We start from the raw sequence: 24,118 nt of genomic DNA, 5'->3' as shown, positions 1-24,118 counted from the left end.
GAAACATATGATGCATCCTACTGCTAGTTACAAGTACCAACCCCCGATAGGTGTGATGGCGTCCTGATAGCAGATTTCCAACGCGTTTCAACTTATTGTAAGGATAAAGTCTTCCTCAGGGAGGGACTGCATCACATTCTAAAATTTTAAGTAACAGCATGATTATTGGTATATACTTAAATATTTGTTTGTTACCTATATCTACAGAAATCGCATTACAACAGAAAAGTATTATATGCGACTTACATTTGCGACTACAGAAATCGCATTACAACAGAAAAGTATTATATGCGACTTACATTTGCATTTAACTGTGAAAAATCGCTTTCCCAGTGCTGGCAGGGGTCCTAACACGTGATTGTCAATGCTGCTCAAATATCCTCTACGGGATGGCCTGGTATATTGTGAAGGAACCAGTATTTGGCAGTCGTGATAATTAAACAACTGAAAAACATGAAGGTATAAGGGAAATGCTAAGAAATTGAACATCAAAAAGGTCAAAGAATGGAAATAATGGTGATTCGTAGGGGAAATAAGGTTCCCCAGGGCCATCATAGAGTAAAAGAGATCAAATACCTTAAATTGATTGTGTCAGGTGTATTGTTCCAAGTGGCAGGGAGCTCTGGTCCTGGAGTACCTCTCTGTAACAAAGTGTTTCTGAAAAAAAATTCTTTTGCACAATTGACAGGAAATAAAATGGGAACTTTTGGGATGTTTAATTCGATGGCCTAGACTTCAATTTAGGTTGTTACTGCAAACCAAGCTCTTCTAAGTGGTTTAACTGGTACAGCGGCAGGAGGAGAAGCTCTAGTTATGACCATGGAGCCTTGGATCCCCTCCCCACCAAATCCTTTGTAGTACCCCTATATCCTTTAAAATAATTCTGTATACATATCTTCATTTTCTATTTCTAACAAATAAACTTTTTTTCCCTATTAGTTGCCGGACAAGATGTTGGCGCCACAGTGAACAGTTATACATCGGTTAATTCTCTGGTGGTGAACTGGACGGCACCAGAAGGAAAAATGTCTTATTATAACGTCACTATAACAGGAGATGTCAATAACTTAATAAAGACTGACACAACGCAAGTAACTTTTAATGGATTATCACCAGGAAGAGAATATAATGTAACAATTCTGTCAGTCAGCGGTTCCTGCAGCCAGGCAGCCCCTTGGCTGACACAAGCTACATGTGAGTATGATCAAGGTCATGTGACTTCAATATTTTATCAAAGTTAAACAGTAACAAAAGTACACAATTTCACTGAATAGTACAAAGAAAATATGGATGGTGTAACAAAGAACTACAATATAATTTATTGCATTTCGCCTCTTCCATCAAATGTTGAAACTTATACAGAGGTGCCCTTATCTTCTACAGGTAAGAACCTGACAACTGGGACCAGTACTGGGACAAGGTCACCTAGAGCCCAGGGAGGGTGAACATGCCAAACCATGCCACCACCCCCCCCCCCCCCAAGATGTATGAGCATTATGTGTCAGTAAAGATCCCCCCCAAAAAAAAGTGCTAATCTGCGTAAATACCCCCTTAGCATAAATTCCCCCTCCTCCCTGTACAAATCCACCCACTGCTAAAATCCCCCCTCCCAAAACAAATCTTTGTCCCCCATCCCCCAAATCCCTGCAGCACAAATGCCACCCCCCCCCAAAAAAAAAAAAATCACTCCTCCTAGCACAAATTCTCTACTCCTAAAATTTCCCCTCCAAGTACACGTCCTCTACCCCCAGCGCAAATCCCTCCCAATACTCCCTCCTTGCACAAATACCCCCCCCCCAAAAAAAAATTCTCTTCCATACAAATCCCCCACCTACCATATCACCTCTTCTAGCACAAAACCCCCCAATCGTCCTTCCTAGCACAAATCCTCTTCCCCCCTCCCCCCTCCCAAAATAGATCACCCTAAATCACCACTCCTAGCAAACAGCATTATGTGTCAGCAAAGATCCCCCCAAAAAACTAAGCGCTAATCTGCATAAATACCCCTTTAGTATACATTCCCCCTCCTCCCCATACAAATCCACCCACTGCTGAAATCCCCCCTCCCTCCTAAAATTTCCCCTCCTAATACACATCCTCTACCCCCAGCACAAATCCCTCCCAATACTCCCTCCTTGCAGAAATCCCCCCCCCAAAAAATGTTTCCCTTCCATACAAATCCCCCACCTACCATATCACCTCTTCTAGCACAAACCCCCCCCCAGCACAAATCCTCTTCCCCCTACCCCCTGCCGGCCCCCCGAATTTCCCCTTATAACACAAATCTCCCCCCCAATCTCCTCACGGTGCCCTCCACCTCACATGATATGACAGTGCCCAGGGCAACCGCCCCCTCCTGCCCACCCCATGTCCCAGCCCTGTCTGGGACCAATTACATCATCAGTGTGATTGCCTTGTGCTGTCTGTCCCCAACATGAGTGCAGCGATTGTCTCTTCTAAGTTTTTTTTTAATTTTTTATATCAGATCCGACTCCACCAGGAAACTTCACTTTTATTACAATCGGGACAAACACCACCACATTATCTTGGGGAGAGCCAGAAAACATGACCGGGGTGACAAAGTCATATAATATAACTTATTATTGGAATGCTTCTTCCCCCATCACTGTGACAAGTAACTCCCCAAATATAACCCTCCTGAGCCTGAAATCTGGGAGTAATTACACCATTACTGTGGTGACAGTTGGAGTCCGGGGGTATCTGAGTACACCTGTCAGCGGATCTGTATTCACAAGTAAGTGTTCATTGTTCATGCACATTTTAAGCTGATATCTAGGCAAAACAAATATTGTTTAAATATAAGAGCTGTGCATTTTTACTTGACTTTTCAGTGTCCTTTTGTGTATTTCTTTAGGATCTGTATAAAAATCCAGCAGAAACAACTCTTACAGGTTGCCTTTATATATACATTTTCTGTAGCAAAGCCCAGTCACTGCTGCTCTCTCTACTTGTGCAGGGAGACTGGTCTTGTCTCAGCCCCCCCCCTGTAGGTTTCTACAGGCAGACTTTGGAGGGTGGAGCCCACTTTGCCCCTCCCACTGCTCTGCTTTCTGCACAGGCTATGTATAGCACAGTGATGATGTCATCACTATTTTTACAAGGTAATGTCTAAGCTTGCAAAGGCATTTGGTGCACACAAAGTGACTGTATATCCTTTGTGGCTACTGAGGAGTATATTTAATTTGGTGCCTGGAGCTTTTAAGATGGGCAAATATATAAAAAATATAGTCCCGTTGTGTATTCATTTAGAACAAAATAGGGAATGTCTTTTTAAAGTGGTTCTAAAGGCTGAAGGTTTTTTACCTTCATGAATTCTATATTCTAAAAACTTCTGTGTGCAGCGCCCCCCCCCCCCCCCAGCACCCCCAAACCTTACCTGAGCTCCCTCCGATCCAGCGATGTTCATGATAGCCACAGCTGTACTCTCCCACCTCATTGGCTAAGAGAGCAGCGGGAGCCCATTATTGTCTCCAACTGCTGTCAAACACACCCAGTGAGCCAATGAAGACAGAGCGTGAGGGGGGGCCGGGCCACACCACAGACGCATGGATTTGTGCCTCGGGAGTGAGCACACAGCAGGCAAGTGGCTTTCTCTGGGGGTACTGTTCGAGGAGGAGGAGCCAGGAGCGCTGGTGGGGGACCAGAAAAGAGGAGAATCGGGGCTGCTCTGAGCAGATCCACTGCACAGAACAGGTAAGTATATATATATATATATATATATATATATATATATATATATATATATATATATATAATTTGTTAAAAAGAAACTTTAATACCACTTTTAGCCCTGGTTTGCACTCATGCGATGTGGGAAGCACACAAGATTCGCTGCGTTTCCCCACATCGCACTGCATAGCAATTGCATGGCGTCCATGCGATCTGCTGTGGGTGTCAATGTTAGATTAATGACACCCTGAAACAAATTTACAGTGTGAATCCAGGCTAAATACTGCTAAGAATACTACAGTTGCTCCTAGCTCAATAAAGACCTGGTAGTGGCTCCAAACATAAAAAAAAATATTCTGTATTATGTGCAACCAAACACCACAATGTCCATTTAGCAGTAGACATATCAATATTAAATATTAGAAATAAAATACTCATACAAAAAAATATATAAAACTCCATAGATAAATAACACCAGTGCCGTAACATGCACAGTCCAAAAATTGTGTAGAGGAAAAAAAACTACAAATAATTGAAAAACGATCAAAAAAATAGATCCTCTTGCACCGAATGATGACACTAACATTTTCTAAATAAATAAATAAAAAAAAATAAAAAATATCTGGGTGTGGAATATTTTTGCATGTTCTTTGAATCTTCTGACTCACCAAAGGAGGTATTGATCTTTGAACCAGGCATCTTTTAAAGTGTGTGCTTCAGAACTGCAAGTGTTTCTGAAAAAAAATTCTTTTGCACAATTGACAGGAAATAAAATGGGAACTTTTGGGATGTTTAATTCGATGGCCTAGACTTCAATTTAGGTTGTTACTGCAAACCAAGCTCTTCTGAGTGGTTTAGCTGGTACAGCGGCAGGAGGAGAAGCTCTAGTTAGAACAATGGAAGCCTTGGATCCCCTTCCCACCAAATCCCTTGTAGTACCCCCTATATCCTTTACTGAATGAGACCACTTGTGTCTTCGGTGGAAGAGTCTCTACAGACATACCCCATTTTTAAGTACACAATGTGGTTTATTTACTAAAGCTGGAAAGTGCAAAATTAGGCTCACTTCTTCATAGAACCCAATGAGCTTCCAGGTTTTATTACCAAAGCTTAATTGAACAAGCCAAGGTTAGAAGTTCATTGGTTTCTATGCAGAAGTGAGCCTGATTTTGCACTTTCCAGCTTTAGTAAATAAACCCCATTGTGTACTTAAAGTGGTGTTCCGCCCGAAATTATACTTTTTAAATAAAAATACCCCTATAATACACAAGCTTAATGTATTCTAGTAAAGTTAGTCTGTAAACTAAGGTCTGTTTTGTTAGTTTATAGCAGTAATTTGTTATTTTATAAACTTACAGCAGGCCGTGGCCATCTTAAGTGTGGGCATTTGAAGCCAGACTGTATTTCTTGCTGGATCTCATCCTTGCAGATCTCGCACATGCTCAGTGCAGCACAAGCAGTGTAATGGGTTTCAGGTCAGGTTTCCATAGCAACGGCAGTGTCGGAGGAAGTTGCCGCCCCTTCCCAGAAGGCATTGCAAACAGGAAATGATGCGATGGGCCACGGCCAGGGAGGAGGAAGTGAAAAATGAATACAGCAGATATACAGTAGGTGCTAAGAAAATTTTTTTTTAAATATCCAATTCGTTTACAGTGCACAGTTTAGTGAGGGATGCTGAAGAGTTGTAAAAGTGGGTGGAACTCCACTTTAAAAGTGGGGTATGCCTGTACACCATTTTTGGACTGTGCACGTTGCAGCACTGGTGTTATTTATCTATGGACTTTTTTTTTTTTGTATGAGTATTTTATTTTTAGTATTCAATCTTGATATGTCACAAAGCTACTGCTAATTGAACATTGTGGTGTTTGGTTGCACAAAATACAGAATTTTTGGGGATTTTAAGTAGCAGCAGTGAAACAAATAATTATTTAGGTTGTTCTGAACATATTCAATTTTCACAGCGCAGAGAGGGGATATCGTGACCCCACAATAGGGATAAAACTTTTTCCGGGAAGAGAGTTTAACAAGATATGTGGCCATTCATTAAAATTAAAAGAAAAGAGGTTTAACCTTAAACTACGTAGAGGGTTCTTTACTGTAAGAACAGCAAGGATGTGGAATTCCCTTCCACAGGCGGTGGTCTCAGCGGGGGGGGGCTTCAATAGTTTCAAAAAACGATTAGATAAGCACCTGAACGACCACAAAATACAGGAATATACAATGTAATAATGACATATAATCACAAACATAGGTTGGACTTGATGGACTTGTGTCTTTTTTCAACCTCACCTACTATGTAACTATGTAACTGCAAGTGTTTCTGGAAAAATATTTTTTGCACAATTGATAGGAGATAAAATTGAAACTTTTGGGACGTTTAAATTGGTTGCCTAGGATTCAAATTTTTTCACTGTCTGGATGAGCTTGAGAGCGTACATGTACCATAGGACATTTATAGGTCTGTGCTTAGACCAGAAGGGTAACATAAGCCCAACTGTCTCTCATTTGCAGGAACTGTCCCCAGGCCTGTCTGATCTGGGGTTTCAGTAAAAAGTTTGCGGGGGGGGGGAGGGTTGGCATAATGTCAACCTACTATTGTTTTATCCTCTCCTCTTAGTTCCTTATATCTCTATGTGGCTGCAGTGAAAAGCACATGTACAGTGCCTTGAAAAAGTATTCATAGCCCCTGAAATTGTCCACATTTTGTCATGTTATAACCAAAAAAAAAAATGTATTTTATTGGGATTTTATGTGAAAGACCAACACAAAGTGGCACATAATTGTGAAGAGGAAGGAAAATGATAAATGGTTTTCAACATTTTTTACAAATAAATATGTAAAAAGTGTGGCGTGCATTTGTATTCAGCCCCCTTTACTCTGATACCCCTAACTAAAATCTAGTGGAACCATTTGCCTTCAGAAGTTACCTAATTGGTAAATATAGTCCACCTGTGTGTAATTTATTCTCAGTATAAATACAGCTGTTCTGTGAAGCCCTCTAAGGTTTGTGTGATGGGAGTCACTTTTGGCGGGGAGCTTGTGGAACCCAACTTACCTGGACCTCAGACTGGGGCAAAGGTTCATCTTCCAACAGGACAACGATCCTAAGCACACAGCCAAGATAACAAAGGAATGGCTACATGACAACCCTGTGAAAGTTCTTGAGTGGCCCAGCCAGAGCCCAGACTTGAACATCTCTGGAGAGATCTGAAAATGGCTGTGCACTGACGCTCCCCATGCAACCTGATGGAGCTTGAGAGGTCCTGCAAAGAAGAATGGGAGAAACTGCCCAAAAATAGGTGTGCCAAGTCTTTTTATACTCAAAAAGACTTGAGGCTGTAATTGGTGCCAAAGGTGCTTCAACAAAGTATTGAGCAAAGGCTGTGATACTTATGTACATGGGATTTGTTTCATTTTTTATTTTTAATAAATTTGCAAAGATTTCAACCTCTTTCACGTTGTCATTATGGGATATTGTTTGTAGAATTTTGAGGAAAATAATGAGTTTAAACCATTTTGGAATAAGGCTGTAACATAACAAAATGTGGAAAAAGTGAAGCGCTGTGCATACCTTTCCGGATGCACTGTTCATGCAGACCTGGCTGAAAATAGTGACAGGGGTTGAGACAAAGGTTTTTTGTTTTTTTTTAAACTTTTTATTATTTGAACGAAAGGTGACCATTGTGAAAACCCCTACCATCGTATTGCTTCAAAGCGGATGATTATTCTTTCATCTCATTGACTTCTTTTTTTGCTTACATTGTTAGATTTTGAAGTCATTAAAGTGGAACTTCATCCAAAAGGGGAAGTTCTGCTTGTTTGTATCCTCCCACCCCTTCACTGCCACATTTGGCACTTTTTTTTGGGGGGGGAGGGGGAGCGGCAGGTACCCTTTGACAGGTACCCTTTCTCACTTCCGGGCAGATCGTTGCGGTGATCTGAGTGGAAGTTCAGCCCACCTCCTCCACACATTACAGGTCCCAGAAGACTGCGGGACCATTTGCAAAGCGCAGCGTGGCTTGTGCATGGATTGTAGGAAACCGGCAGTAAAGATGCTGGCGTCTGGAACCGAAGCCGATCGAAGAATTGGCTTGGGTGAGAACATCGTTGGATCCCTGGACAGGTAAGTGTCCTTATAATAAAAGTCAGCAGCTACAGTATTTTTATCTGCTGACTTTTAATTTTTTGGGGGAGACTGGAGCTCCTTTTTAATTTTAAATATAACTTTTGGGGAGCAGGTAGAAAGATCTGTGTGTCTGTCACGACCACCATAGAACAGAGAACTGATGGCTCCTAATTAACAAAGGGGCTTGCATGTGCTCCATTTCTTATGTTCAGAAGAGTGGTGTAAGCATTATGCTTGCCCCACTCTTTGTTAATTCATCCCATTATATGTATTCTTTTTAAAGCAGATACATTTTCTTCCATCTCACTAATTTTTTTCTAACATTGTTTTATCTCCAAACAGATCCCACCCCACCGGGCAGCATAAACTTTACTATGATAGGAACTAAGAATGTCACCTTGTCTTGGGGAGATCCTGTAAATATGACCGGAGTGGTGAAGTCATATAATATCACTTATTGGAATTCTTCTTCTCCTTCAATCATTTCTGGAACTGTGATAAGCAACACAACAAATGTTACCCTTCAAAACTTGATATCGGGGACTAATTACAGTGTCTCTGTGGTGACGGTCATACCCTGGGGGTATCAGAGCACATCTGTAATTGGATCAGTCTGTACAAGTAAGTTTTTGCTCCTTGAGCCTAGGTTCACACTTGTGCGATGCAGGAACCAGCGCGATTACAGCAGCGTTTCCCACATCGCATCCCTCCCGCAGGCATTTCACACTGCCCTCTGCAAACAGCTGCGGGGACATTACATTGTTAATGACACCCCCAGATCGGTTCACAGATCGCAGTGCAAACTGTGAACTCGCACAGGAATTGGATCGCATAGGTGACAACACCCATGCGATCTGATTTCAGTGCGGGGGGAAAAAAGTCCCTGCACCTTTTTTGTGCTAATTCAATGCAAGTTAAGCCATTGCACAGACATTGCATGCAAACGGCCCCGCAGTGCGGGTGCAAATCACATGCGATGTCTGTGTTCGCATAAATCTGAACCTAGCCTTCAAAGCTATATTTAAAAAGTGTTAAAGTATTTTGAAAAAGTCTTGCGAGTGTCCAGATTCTTGACTGATCCCCCCCACCCCCCACCCCATTTGCTCAAGAGGCAAAAGTTACCAAGCAAAGATATATCTGACCTTGCTGCCGAACACTGGTTCATCCTGCTGAATTTCAACTCGTTACAGAAGAGAGCAGTGCCTTGGAGGTCAGCAGGAGGAACCAGCTCTACTTTGCTTAAATACTAGGAAATCATCATTTTTGCTGGGAAACAACACTTTTGGTCTCCTGGGTCCCCCACAACTCATACTGGTTCATACTGCTAACCTCCACATCTTTACTGGAGGTCAGCAGGAGAAGCCAGTAAGAGCTGTGGAGAACCCAGAAGTTTGACACAACCAGAAGTGTTGGTTTCCCAGTGGACTTTAGAAGATGATATTACAGCATCAGAGTGGTGTTCAATGGTGCTGGTAGTGGGAAAGATAAGTATTTAAAGTCGTCGCTTACAAGTGTTCAACTCTTGTACGGTGACAGGGTCCCTTGGTGCATAATAACCTATGTACATTGGTAAAGCTCCAAGGTTTCTTTGTCCTCTCTCTCTGCTCTAGAAGAGGAAGGAGACCTTGCATGTCTTATTATAAGACAGATGACTTTTAGAGCTAGTTTATATTGTTGCTTTTTAGGTCTCATGCACACGGGTACCTGGGGCTGTACAATGTACAATTCGGGTGTATTTCTCCAACCAGAAACTACAGATGCTGCCTACAACCTGCCCATAGTTATTAATGGCTGCACATGGATATGCGCCAGTACTTGCGTAAACGCACATTGCACACCTGAGTGTTTCGTTTTCAGGCAGAAAGTCGTGCGTTTTTACCATGATTTTACCATGATAGCAGAAAAACACCTGTAATCTGCCCAAAAAGAAGCTGATGTACTTTGTTGAGCTTCAGGCGTTTTGCTTCAGGTGACAAAACGCTTAGCTGTGAACAGGTGCCTTTGAAATGAATGGGATTTTGCTTGTTGGGAGTTTTTTGGTCGTTTTTTCAGGCGTTTTTTTGGGCGTTTTACGAGCTGAAAGCGCTTAGGTGTGAATGCAGCCTAAACTTACAATATGATGTTAATAATGTGAAACACAATCCTACAATATGACTTTCTGATTAGGGGAGGGAATGAACGAAGACAAGAAGAGGTCTCCATATCTACTTAGCTTATCGCTGTTATTAAAGATAATGATGAAGATAACTCTTATTTCTTTAGCAGTGTTTTTCTACTGCCGATTAAATAACATTGTAACTTCAACATCACACTCTGAATGTAACAATTCTTACTCTGGTTATTAATATTACTTTTTCCTTCATCCACAGAACCGATATCTGTGACATTACTGCAGATTGTTGCCAAAACTACCAATTCTATGTCCCTGAACTGGACACAACCAGACGAGTATCAGAGCTCATACACCTATAGGGTGCAGACCAATGTAACCTCATCATCTACACTGAAAAATAATACAATCGTGAGCAGTGCATTGGCTACAATAGGATATCTGACAGCGGGAGAGACCTATACATTCACTATATACACAATATCTGCCTGCAACATAGAATCAGACCCCGTGTCTATAACTGACTGCACCCGTAAGTACTGCCGAACAGGAAAAGCAACTTATAAATGTCTTTGGCAACAAATACTCCAGTCCTTGTCTATCAAATTTCCCGCAAGAAGTTCCCGTTATTCACAACATCCAATCTGATACTCCCCATCATTATCACATTCTGGAGGTGTAAAAGTAAAAAGCTGATTTGTTGCCACCAGAAAAAAGAACAGTCTTTGTTTCAGATGCATTGACTAAATTCATACAAGCTTCTCAAAGTGGTTGTAAAGGTTTTTTTTTAAAAATAACAAACATGTCTATACTTACCTGCTCTGTGCAATATAATTGTACAGAACGGCCCGATCCTCCTGTTCTGGGGTCCTCCGCTGGCCTGTAACATATAATTAGACCCCTCGTTTATAACTGATAGACATGTGCATGACGAAAAAATTTGTTTTTTTTCGTTTAGATTCATTAATCTAGTTATTTAGTTTTGTTAAATTTGGTTGATTTGTTCAATTCGTATTCAGGATTTGTTTTATGTCTTTATCAAATTGATAAATTTCCAATCTATCGAATGGAGAAAAACATTTTTTTTTTTTTTTAATTCTAATGCGGCAAAGTGAACAAACAAAAGAAAAATCTAGGGGCAAGATCAGACTTGGAAACCTTTCCACCAGAACATCCACTGGGTTACTGGGTCTTGAGGATGGACCACTGGTGAGCAGAGATGGAACTCAGATCCCTGCTTTCTCACGATCAGGTGAAAAGGGTGGTCCCATCGGTATGTAGCTTCGGGTTCACGGATTACTTCAAGAAGGGGGCGCATAAGCCCTTGCATGACCCGTGTTTGCCTAAAGATATCAGGGAAGATCCGTATCTGGGCTCTGTCAAAGTCAATTGGGCCTTTCTCCAAAGCCATGCATAGGATCTCCTCCTTGATGGTGAAGAAATGCACCCTGCAGAGAACATCCCACGGCAGGTCTGTAGTAGCGGGGCCCTGCGATGACAGCAATGGGGCCCTAGGGCCCGGTACATGGTGGACCCTGTCCAGCTCTAGCTCCGAGGTCGGGGGCTTGCCCAGGATTTGGTTCAGGATAGCTACCACAGTGGCCCATAGATCTGGCCCCATGGTGGTCTCAGGAACGCCTCTGAGACGTAGATTGTTCCGCCTGCTCCTGTTTTCGCCATCGTCCAGCCGCAGTTGGACTTCAACAAGATGGCAACGGAAGGCCCGTTGCTCTGTCTCCAGGCTAGTAATACGTGCATCAGTGGTAGTGGTGGAGGACTCTAGGACAGTGACTCTCTCCTCCACCGTATCTACCTGCTGGCGGAGATCATGCATCTCCCGTGAGAGAGCATTTACAATGGAGGTTGCCATGTCATGCAGGTCCTGCTTAGTGGGCAAGCCTGCTACTATGTCTCGGAGGGAGCCCTCCCCATGGTCGTCTGTCCCTCCTGAGGGGTCTAAGCCCAGCTGTGAGGCAGAGTGTGGGATTGCAGGGGACAATATAGGGGAGAGCGGTCTGTCCGTTTGTGAGGGCAAATCCCCAGCCAAAGCAGCCCCGTCTGTGTGCCCTTACTTGTTGTGGCGGTGCTCGTCTGAGTAGCTCGTGGCGGCACCATGTCAGAGAAGAAATCTGAATCCACCTTGCCAGCACCGCCGTTTCCCTGCGCACATGCGCGGTGGAACGGCGCTACGGCGCACACGCGTTCACGGCATCACTGAATGGCGCATGCACATTCGCACTAGCGCTCGCATAACGTGACCTCCTTGCTGCCTATAAAAGCTGTCTCCTCTCTCAAGCAAATCGCTGGTTTGTCTTCAGCTTCCAGTGTACTTGTTCCTGCTTTCTGTTTACTGATTATCTGTTGTGACCTGGATTGACCTTGACCTGCCTTGCTCTTCTCCTGGACCTGACCTCTGGCTTGCTTAACGGACCCTGCTTGTTTCTCTGGTGCTAGACTCTCAGCCTGTGACCCGGATTGCCTTCAGTCTCCTGTGCCTTGACCCTCAGCCTCTGACCCGGATTACCTTCAGTCTCTTGTGTCTAGATCCTCAGCTGGTTCTTGAACTTAGCTCCGTTCCTCAGTACCTCAGCTCCCAGCCTGCTCACAGACTCTCTCCTGGTGTTTGACCCCCGGCCTGCTCAGGACTTTGCTTTTCTCCAGCCTCTGTTTGAGCACACACTTACCTGCTCCTGCACGGCTGCCAAGCCCTACGCTGACCTTCACACAAGCCCTGCCCAGCCTGCTGGTAGCTTGTGCCTCTTTGTGCCATTCACCCTCTGTACCATCTCCAGGGGGTGGAGTGCGCTTAGTCACAAGAGTGAACCGCTCTCTGCATTTCGGCCTTGGTGAGTACCCCTATTGTGAAAGCCATCTTGGACAGTGCAGCAGGGGAAGAAACAGCATGCTGCCGTAGAAAATAGTGGGTGATTTTGTCTCCCCTCTTCTACCCCGTGATCGGCGGGTGTTTGCGGTCCCCGGGCATGTAACTGTAGCGTGCTCGGTCAGACCAGCGGGTAGTTCTCGGCTCCTCCCCGCGCAGAGCTCTGGAAAGCACGTCCTCACACTTCCATCACTAAGCCACGCCCCATTTTGATTAAATATTTAACAGCAGGGCTCGTTCCTGCGCTCAACAAGAGTATCTGTGAGGGGTTGCAGTGTTGTCGCACCACCACCACTGCCTAAGGCCAAATTTTTCTACCCCTGTTTAACAGGGGCACGTAATTACAAATTTGTATCTAATATTTCACAGCAGGGCCTTTTGAGGCTTTACAGTGTTGTGTCACCACCACCACCACCACCTAAGGCCCAATTTTTCTGCCCTTGTTTAACAGGGGTGCATAATTACAATTTTTTATCTAATATTTCACAGCAGGGCCTATTCCTGTGCTCAACAAAAGTATCTGTGAGGCTTTACAGTGTTGTGTCAAAAGTGTCTGATCTATCCGCTGCAATGTCGCAGTGCTGCTAAAAATCGCTGCTCACCGCCAGTAAAAAAAAAAAAAAAATTATAATAAAAATGGCATTTATATATCCCCTATTTTGTAGCCACGGTAACTTTTGCGCAAACCAATCAATATACGCTTATTGCGATTTTTTTTTTACCAAAATATGTAGAAGAATACATATTGGCCTAATCTGATGAAGACATTTTATTATTTTTTGGGGGATATTCATTATAGCAAAAAGTAAAAAATATGTAATTTTTTTTCAAAATTGTCGCTTTTTTTTGTTTGCAAAAAATAAAAACTGCAGAGGTGATCAAATTCCACCAAAGAAAGTTCTATTTGTGGGAAAAAAAGGACATCAATTTTGTTTGGGTACAATGTCGCACGACCGTGCAATTATCAGTTATAATATCGCAAAAAAATGGTCGGGAAGTGGATAAATCCTTCTGGGGCTGAAATGGTTACGCTTTTTATTAAGGGGGAACTAAGGTTACATTTTAAAACATAGTAGCTCTTACATTTTTTGTGTATCATTTCTCCCATGAAGCTTTTTTCCCTGCCTGCTATCAATTTATTTTTAATTGTACAGAGATGGGCTATAAAGTCTTATTGAAACACTGGCTAGATGTGAAGAGAGATTGCCAGCCAGAGAAGAATTATTGGACACATATTTTAGACTAGATAAAGTAATTTGATTCTGCAGTAACCATCTTACTGCACGTTACAGCTTAAGGAACAATTTTAACATGTTTTGTTTAATTCAGAACTGTCCCTCTCCTCATAGAATTTATGGCAATGCAAAGGCAGCTTAATCAGGTTAAATGCAGGTCAGTGGCATTTTAATGGCATCTGCAATGAACACTGAATGACCTAAGAAGGTCTCTAACTGGTATCAAAAGCATATATTTGCCAATTGAAGCCCATTGACACCGACCCTCAAGATATAGTTTATAGCTATGCATTTTTTTTTAAATCCTGCTTCAGCATTTTCATGTGGTTTTCAATAAGTGTTTCTTTTATGATAATGACTAGTGATGCATGGTAAAAAATCTAAACCTCACAACAAAAACAGAGCTCAAAAGAGTACCTAATACGGGAAGTATCAGGTTGAAGCCAGTATAGTGGAGTAGCAACATCTGGCAAGATTTAGGATCCCTTGCTTTTCCAGGATCTCACCAGACGGCTCATGACTTTATCCTTGCCTTGGCTCCTCAGGTTGATAGCATAACAGTGTATAAGCATCTTCCAGTGAGGCTTAGGAGCCTTAGCTTTCGCATAATCTAACCAGAAGGCTCATGACATTAACTTTGCCTCAGCTCCTCATGTTGAGGACAGTACAGTGCAGGGGCATGTTCTGGCAAGATATAGATTTCTTAGCCTACCCAGGATCTCACCCTAAAGGCCCAGAATAATATCATTGTCTTGCATCCTTATATTGAGGCCAGTATGGTAGCATCTTAAAATGAGATTTAGGATCTCAGCTTTCCCAGAATGTCACCCGAAGGCTCATAACTCTATCCTTCCCTCAGCTTCACAGGCTGGGCCAGTATCTTGCAGGAACATCTATTAGAATTCTTAGCTTTCCTAGCATCTCACCAAAAGGCTCACAACATTATCCTTGGCTTGGATCCTCGGGATGAGGACAATACAGTGCAGGAGCATATTTTACCAAGATTTAATATCCTTAGTGTTCCCAGAATCTCACCAGAAGGCTTATGACATTATCCTTGGCTCAGATACTCATCATGAGGACAATACAGCGTAAGAGCATCTTTTACCAAGATTTAGTATCCTTCGTTTTTTCCAGAATCTCACCAGAAGGCTTATGATATTATCCTTGCCTCGACTACTAAGGCTAAAGTCACTACAGTGCAGGAGCATCTTTTAGCAAGATTTAGGATCCTTAGCTTTCCCAGTATCTCATCAGAAGGCTCATGACATTATACTTGCCCCAGCTTCACAGATTGGGCCAGTACCTTGCAGGATCATCTTCTAGCAAGATAACATTTTTTTTAGCTTTCCCAGCATCTCACCAGAAGGCTCACAAAACATTACCCTTGGCTCAGACACTCCTGTTGAGGGCAATACAGTGCAGGAGCATTTTTAGCAAGATTTAGGATCCTTCACTTTCCCAGGATCTCACTTGAAGGCTCATGACTTTATCCTCACCTTAGATCCATGAGTTTAGACCAGTATAATGCAGGAGCACCTTATTATAAGATTTAGGATCCACAGCTTTCCTAGGATCCCACCTGAGTGCTCATAACCTTAATCTTGCCTCGGCTTCACATTTTATTTGTCTAATTTGTGATTTTTTTTTAATATGTAACATTACATTCTTTCATGGAGCGTTAGGCTCTAAAGAATAGGTAGACGTTGCAAGCCCCAATCTAAAGAGACACTGTCCGCAGGATTTTTTTTTTTTTTTTTACTGGGCAAAAGCCTGCAGCCTTCATTTTGCCCAGAATGTTCCTCCATTCTGTTTGCTGCTGGATGCCATCATGTTGCCTGTGACATCACCAGACCCAACAGTCACAGAACTGTCTGTCAATCAAAACTGTACTGCAGGTTCCCAAATACATGTTGCTGCTGGCCCTGAATGTGTATTTAGTGCAAGTCTATCAAGAATTTCCTGTGCTGAGTACAGAACTGTGAACTGCAGTTCTTTGCACCTTTTTAGATGTTCCTCTGCACAGTTCACACTAAGCTGCTACAGCCTGCACAGAGATCTTTCTGCTGATTGGCTGTATGGGCAATCCAAAACAGCAAGAACCTGTGATATTAAGATGGGGGTGTGGGCAAGAGCAGCGTATTCCTAAATTTGTGCTGCTCATTGGCTGGATATGCACTCCCCGCAGGCGCGGGCCAGCATGCCAAAACAACAGTCTGTGACATTCGCAAGGAGAGTATAGCTTTCTGACACTTCCTGAAGTGTCGATTTTAGAATGACTGTAACAGGGAACATAGATAGTTTGCTTACATACAAATGCAATGCTTGGTGAGTACAGTTCCTAAAATTCCTGACTAAAATACTTAGCTGAAAAACTCACAGGTGATGACAAGGCTCTTTAACCGCTTGCCGACCAGCCGCTGTCATTGTACTGCAGCAGGTTGGCACTGTCATGGTTATGCAATAGAGTTTGTTTGTCAGCTTTCCTGTCTCCATGTGTTCATCTCCAAAGACCAGCTGTCTCTCACCTGGCTGCTTTTATTAACTCTTCTCTAGCATGACTCCACCCCAGCCCCTATCAGAGAACTCTATATTAACCTCTGCACTGCAGGTCAGCCCTGCTGATCAACATTTGTGTGTTTGGCTTCCTGCCTGCCGTGTGCTCTACGTTTATTCCTGTTACCGACCTTGGCGTGTTCTATACTATTCCTGTCTGCTCGTGACCTTGACCTTTGGTGTGTCCCCGACTATTCCTGTTTGCCTGTGACCCTGAACCTTGGCGTGTACTCTGTTGTCCTTGTCTGCTTGTGGCCCTGACCTTGGCTTATTCCTTACTATCCCTATCCTTCTGTTGCCTACTGTGTGTGTGAGCTGGGGGACCCTGGGGGTCGCGACCTGGAGCCAGTTGCAGCCCAGTCCATCCTCACCTCTAGAGGCTCTGGTGAACACCTGCTGGCTCTTAGACTCGGCGCTCCAGGGAATCCTACGCTCTAACCCCAATTGGCGTTCCAGCAGCCCTGCCTTCCTTACCACCCGGACTCCCATCCGCAGCAGTCAGCCGTAGGGTCCACTGCCTTGCGGTGCACTCCTGATCCCAACGGTGTGCATCTGTCACCTAGCCTCAAGGTGACCTGGCAGGCACATCTGCGCAAACCGCCGTAGCTGTACGTTGAGCGCTTCAAGAGCTATAGGGGGCGCGCGGCGCTACGCCAGAGCCGATGCGTGTGGCTGGTGGCTGTGATGTCCGCCCGCAATCGCTCCTCAGAGAGCCAGAAAAGGGATCTGTCAATGTAAACAGACAGATCCCTGTTCTGTCAGGGAAGTAGAGAGAGATCTGCTGTTCCTAGTGATCAGGAACAGCGATCTCTCTCCTCCTCCAGTCAGTCCCCTCCCCCCACAGTTAGAAACACCTCCCTAGGGAACACTTAACCCCTTGATCGCCCCCTAGTGTTAACCCCTTCCCTGCCAGTGACATTTATACAGTAATCAGTGGCTATTTTTTAGCTCTGATCGCTGTGTAAATATCAATGGTCCCAAAAAAGTGTCAAAAGTGTCCGATCTGTCCGCCGCAATGTCGCAGTGCTGCTAAAAATCGCTGCTCACCGCCAGTAAAAAAAAAAAAAATATAATAAAAATGCCATTCATACATCCCCTATTTTGTAGTCATGGTAACTTTTGCGCAAACCAATCAATATACGCTTATTGCGATTTTATTTTTTTTTTACTAAAAATATGTAAAATAATACATATTGGCCTAAACTGATGAAGAAATTTTATTTTTTTTGGATATTCAGTATAGCAAAAAGTAAAAAATATTTAATTTTTTTCAAAATTGTTGCATTTTTTCGTTTATAGCGCAAAAAATAAAAACCGCAGAGGTAATCAAATACCCCTAAAAGAAAGCTCTATTTATGGGGAAAAAAAGGACATCAATTTTGTTTGTGTACAACGTCGCACGACCGCGCAATTGTCAGTTAAAGTGACACGCAGTGCCGTATCACAAAAAATGGCCTAGTCAAGAAGTGGGTAAATCCTTCTGCTTAAGGGGGAACTAAGGTTAAATTTAAAACATAGTAGCTCTTACATTTTTTTGTAGGTCATTTCTCCCATTAAGCTTTTTTCCCTGTCTGCTATCAATTTATTTTTAATTGTACATTGATAGCTGTGCTTGGCATATAGATGATGGGACAACGTGACTCCCAACGCATGTACAGTATAGGAGTTACACCGCATCTTCTGTGGTAGACCAATGGCTGAAGACAGAAGACCCACAGGCAAGTTTATCATAATGTGCAAGTTACATAGTTACATAGTTACATAGTAGGTGAGGTTGAAAAAAGACACAAGTCCATCAAGTCCAACCTATGTGTGTGATTATGTGTCAGTATTACATTACATATCCCTGTATATTGCGGTCATTCAGGTGATTATCTAATAGTTTCTTGAAGCTATCAATGCTCCCCGCTGAGACCACCGCCTGTGGAAGGGAATTCCACATCCTTGCCGCTCTTACAGTAAAGAACCCTCTACGTAGTTTAAGGTTAAACCTCTTTTCTTCTAATTGTAATGAGTGGCCACGAGTCTTATTAAACTCTCTTCTGCGAAAAAGTTTTATCCCTATTGTGGGGTCACCAGTACAATATTTGTAAATTGAAATCATATCCCCTCTCAAGCGTCTCTTCTCCAGAGAAAATAAGTTCAGTGCTCGCAACCTTTCCTCATAACTAAGATCCTCCAGACCCTTTATTAGCTTTGTTGCCCTTCTTTGTACTCGCTCCATTTCCAGTACGTCCCTCCTGAGGACTGGTGCCCAGAACTGGACAGCATACTCCAGGTGCGGCCGGACCAGAGTCTTGTAGAGCGGGAGAATTATCGTTTTATCTCTGCAGTTGATCCCCCTTTTAATGCATGCCAATATTCTGTTTGCTTTATTAGCAGCAGCTTGGCATTGCATGCCATTGCTGAGCCTATCATCCACTAGGACCCCCAAGTCCTTTTCCATCCTAGATTCCCCCAGAGGTTCTCCCCCCAGTGTATAGATTTCATTCATATTTTTGCCACCCAAATGCATTATTTTACATTTTTCTACATTGAACCTCATTTGCCATGTAGTCGCCCACCCCATTAATTTGTTCAGGTCTTTTTGCAAGATTTCCACATCCTGCGGAGAAGTTATTGCCCTGCTTAGCTTGGTATCGTCTGCAAATACAGAGATTGAACTGTTTATCCCATCCTCCAGGTCGTTTATGAACAAATTAAATAGGATTGGTCCCAGCACAGAACCCTGGGGGACCCCACTACCCACCCCTGACCATTCTGAGTACTTCCCATTTATCACCACCCTCTGAACACGCCCTTGTAGCCAGTTTTCAATCCATGTACTCACCCTATGGTCCATGCCAACGCACCTTATTTTGTACAGTAAACGTTTATGGGGAACTGTGTCAAATGCTTTTGCAAAATCCAGATACACCACGTCTACGGGCCTTCCTTTATCTAGATGGCAACTCACCTCCTCATAGAAGGTTAATAGATTGGTTTGGCAAGAACGATTCTTCATGAATCAATGCTGATTACTGCTAATGATATCATTCTTATTACTAAAATCTTGTATATAGTCCCTTATCATCCCCTCCAAGAGTTTACATACTATTGATGTTAGGCTAACTGGTCTGTAATTCCCAGGGATGTTTTTTGGGCCCTTTTTAAATATTGGTGCTACATTGGCTTTTCTCCAATCAGCTGGTACCTTTCCAGTCAATAGACTGTCTGTAAAAATTAGGAACAACGGTCTGGCAATCACCTGACTGAGTTCCCTAAGTACCCTCGGATGCAAGCCATCTGGTCCCGGTGATTTATTAATGTTAAGTTTCTCAAGTCTAATTTTAATTCCGTCCTCTGTTAACCATGTAGGTGCTTCCTGTATTGTGTCATGAGGATAAACACTGCAGTTTTGGTTACTGAAGCCCCCCGATTCACTCGTGAAGACTGAGGAAAAGAATAAATTCAATACCTCTGCCATCTCCCCATCCTTTGTAACCAGATGTCCTTCCTCATTCTTTATGGGGCCAATATGGTCTGTCCTCCCTTTTTTACTATTTACATACTTAAAGAATTTCTTGGGATTTTTTTTGCTCTCCTCCGCTATGTGTCTTTCATGTTCTATCTTAGCCATCCTAATTGCACCCTTACATTTCTTATTGCATTCTTTATAAATTCTGAATGCTGTGGATGATCCCTCAACCTTGTATTTTTTGAAGGCCTTCTCCTTTGCTTTTATATGCATTTTTACATTGGAGTTAAGCCATCCAGGATGTTTGTTCGCTCTTTTAAATTTATTACCCAATGGGATACATTGGCTAATGCCCTTATTTAATATGCTCTTAAAGCAAACCCATCTCTCCTCCGTATTCTTTGTTCCTAATATTTTATCCCAATTTATGCCTTTTAGCAAGGTTTGTAGTTTAGGGAAGTTGGCTCTTTTGAAATTCAGTGTCTTTGTGTTCCCTTCATGTCTCCTATTTGTGTGATTTATACTGAAACTAATTGACCTGTGATCGCTGTTACCTAAATTGCCCCGTATTTCCACATCTGTTATCAGGTCTGTATTGTTGGTAATCAGTAGATCTAGTAATGTTTTATTTCTAGTTGGTGCGTCTACCATCTGACCCATAAAATTGTCCTGCAAGACACTAAGGAACTGGCGAGCCTTAAATGAATGCGCGGTTCCCTCCGCCCAGTCTATGTCTGGATAATTAAAATCCCCCATTATGATAACACTTACCATCCTTGCTGCTAATCCAATTTGTGATAGGAGATCCGTCTCCACTTCCTCCCTCAGGTTAGGGGGCCTATAGCATACTCCCAGTATTATTTTCCCCTTAGCTTCATCCCTTTGGAGCTCTACCCATAAAGATTCCACCTCCTCCCTAGCCCCCTCAGTGATGTCATCTCTCACATTCACTTGTACATTATTCTTGATATATAGGCATACCCTTCCCCCTTTTTTACCCTCTCTATCCTTGCGGTATAGGGTATACCCTTGAATGTTTGCCAGCCAATCATGAGAGCTGTTGAACCAGGTCTCTGAAATTCCCACAAAATCCAAATCCTCCTTGTACAACAGTATCTCTAGTTCACCCATCTTGTCCGCCAGGCTCCTGGCATTGGTGAACATGCCACATAGTTTAGACCGGTCGCATATTGTCCTCGTATTGGGTGTTTCAAGATTGCAACTTGGAATTGCTACTATACTCACCTTGTGTTTTTGTGCTTTGGTTAACCTACCACTAATGCCCCCAATACTACCCTCTGGAATATCTTCCGCGCTGGCTATCACTGTCTCTGGACCCTCCCCCCCATCGCCTAGTTTAAAAACCCCTCTAGCTTTTTGGCCATCTTCATTCCCAGCAGATCTGCACCCTCCTCATTTAGGTGCAGTCCGTCCCTTCTATAGTACCAGTTACCGACTGAGAAGTCGGCCCAGTCCTCCAGGAACCCAAACCCCTCCTTACTACACCAGCTCTTCAGCCACTTGTTTACTTCCCTAATCTCCCTCTGCCTCTCTGGTGTGGCTCGATGTACCAGTAGTATTCCTGAGAACACTACCTTGAAGGTCCTTTTCCTCAATTTAGCTCCTAAGTCCCTAAAATCGTTCTTTAGGACACGCCATCTGCCTCTGACTTTGTCATTGGTGCCAACGTGCACCATGACAGCCGGGTCTTCCCCAGCCCCTCCCAGTAATCTGTCCACAAGATCCGTGATGTGCCGAACCCGAGCGCCCGGTAGACAACATACTGTTCGGCGCTTCAGGTCTTGGTTACAGATTGCCCTCTCTGTCCTTCTAAGAATTGAGTCCCCTACCACCAGAATCTGTCTTTCCTTTCCCTTTGCTGCCCCCCCACTCTCAGTGGAGGAGTTCTTCCCCTGGCAGCTAGGAGAGTCCCTCATCTCCAGCAGTGCTGGTCCCTGACTGGTTACACCAATGTCACTCAATGGAGCGTACTTATTGGGATGCTCCAGTCCTGGATCGGCCTCCCTGGCACTTCCCCCTCTACCCCTCCTGACTGTCACCCATCTACTCTTTGCTAGTGCCTGCACCTCTTTGTCTCCACCCGCCTCTGTGCTGGCCCCTGCCGGCACCTGCTGTGTACGTTCCTGGCTCACCTTTAGTATGGAGGGACTTCTCAGTGCTGACAGTTGCTTCCCCAGATTCAGAACCTGGGCTTCCAGGGAAACAATGTGCTTACATTTTGCACAGCAGTATTCGCCCTCGATCGGATGATCAAGGAACGCATACATGCGGCAAGATGTACAAAGAGTCGCCTCTCCACACCCGCCGGGCATCGTACCTATTAAATTTAGTGAGGATTTGGGGATTTTACCCTGTCCAAATTACCTAACAACTAGCTTCCTGGCACTAATACTCAAGACAATACACAGGTACACGACAAGACAATACACAGGTACACAATACACAAGTACTAACGATCCACACACACTACTCAGACAACACTCAGATACTCACACTACACAGGTACTATGACCCCTGTTATAACCTCCTGTTTTAAACTCTTGTTTTTAACTCCCACTTAATCCAGCTCCACTTACACCAAGCTCCACCGCTTCAAACTGAGCACGCTCAGACTGAGTCCTACAACAAGTTATATAGGCACCTGTGAGCAATTAACCACACCCCTTAATTGATAGACTGATGAAACAAGAAAGAAAAAAAAAAAAAAAAGCTATTTAAAAAGTGACAGCAAAAGGCAAATTAAAAACTAAAAGGAAAAGTCCCCAAAATGCAACCCAGCAAACACCAACAGACAGCAGCAAACACACACCAACAGACAGCAGCAAACACACACCAACAGACAGCAAACACACACCAACAGACAGCAGCAAACACACACCACAGACAGCAGCAAACACCCACCAACAGACAGCAAACACCAACAGACAGCAAACACCGACAGCAAACACCAACAGACAGCAAGACTTGTATACTCTAACACTTGTTTTTAACTCCCACTTAATCCAGCTCCACTTACACCAAGCTCCACCGCTTCAAACTGAGCACGCTCAGACTGAGTCCTACAACAAGTTATATAGGCACCTGTGAGCAATTAACCACACCCCTTAATTGATAGACTGAAGTAGGGCAAGGACTCCGGGTTCACGTTTAACATGATTCTGCTTTAATATAATGATGCCGCAATTTCAATAGGGATGTTGATTACTATGAAAATATTACTTAAAAAAATTAATTCATATCTATTTTTTTTTCCTCTTTCAGTTCCTGGGCAAGCTTCAGCCATCACAGTAAACAATTACGAGTTGGTGGATTCTCTGGTAGTGAACTGGACAGCACCAGCGGGAAAAGTGTCTAAATATGTTGTCAGTATAACCGGTGATGTAAATGGGACTCTTGAAACAAATTCTCTATCAGTGAAATTCTTAAAATTGCTGCCAGGCAGGAGTTATGTGATCATCATACAGACATTCAGTGGGGACTGCACCAATACAGCCCCACCGGTGACTGAGGCCACATGTAAGTATATGATCAAGTCATAAGTCCTGATGAGCCTGTTGTGAGTGTTGTATTCAGGACCGCTGATAAGGCAGTACAGCCGGTCCTCCAGTATTGGACCAAGGCCCCATCAGTTCAAAAGCGGGGTTCGGGCACCTGCCGAGCAGAAGGGCTGGCTCTACTACCCTATTGCTGACGCTTGTTACCATAGGTGTGCGGAGCTTATTGTATTAGGGTGTGCACCTCAAAGCTCCAACACATATGCCTTTGTGACATATTAATCGGCCTCTTCCCCACTCATCCTAAAACAATGGGGGGGGGAGCAGGTGAGCACACAGGGGGACCTGGGCAGCAGAAAGAAAAGGAATTGGGACAAGAGGGGTGGCATACGTTGGTACCAATCCCCTGTATTTTCCTCCCGTGGCAGCTGAATATCGATGAGAGGAAGAGGAGGAGAAGCCTACTTTCAGCTGCTGCAGAAGAAAATACAGATCGGTCCCTTAATTTCCACTCCAGCCGCCTATCCTGTCCAGGTTCTGGGGGTCGG

The 24,118-nt window shown here is 43.6% G+C and overlaps 1 protein-coding gene across 1 annotated transcript in view; it reads left to right on the top strand.

The window, feature by feature from the left end:
• The window catches only part of LOC141111676 (receptor-type tyrosine-protein phosphatase eta-like), a 68,396-nt gene that overhangs the window by 30,094 nt on the left and 14,184 nt on the right, over window positions 1-24,118 (top strand). Inside the window, exons 8-10 of the mRNA XM_073603825.1 lie at window positions 940-1,194; window positions 8,159-8,437; window positions 23,338-23,592. Of these exons, the coding sequence (XP_073459926.1) occupies window positions 940-1,194; window positions 8,159-8,437; window positions 23,338-23,592 (789 nt within the window). The remainder of the gene's footprint in view (window positions 1-939; window positions 1,195-8,158; window positions 8,438-23,337; window positions 23,593-24,118) is intronic.

Source organism: Aquarana catesbeiana, linkage group LG11, assembly GCF_042186555.1.
Source record: "Aquarana catesbeiana isolate 2022-GZ linkage group LG11, ASM4218655v1, whole genome shotgun sequence".
NCBI lineage: Eukaryota > Metazoa > Chordata > Amphibia > Anura > Ranidae > Aquarana > Aquarana catesbeiana.
This window is presented reverse-complemented; position numbering and strand designations above follow the sequence as displayed.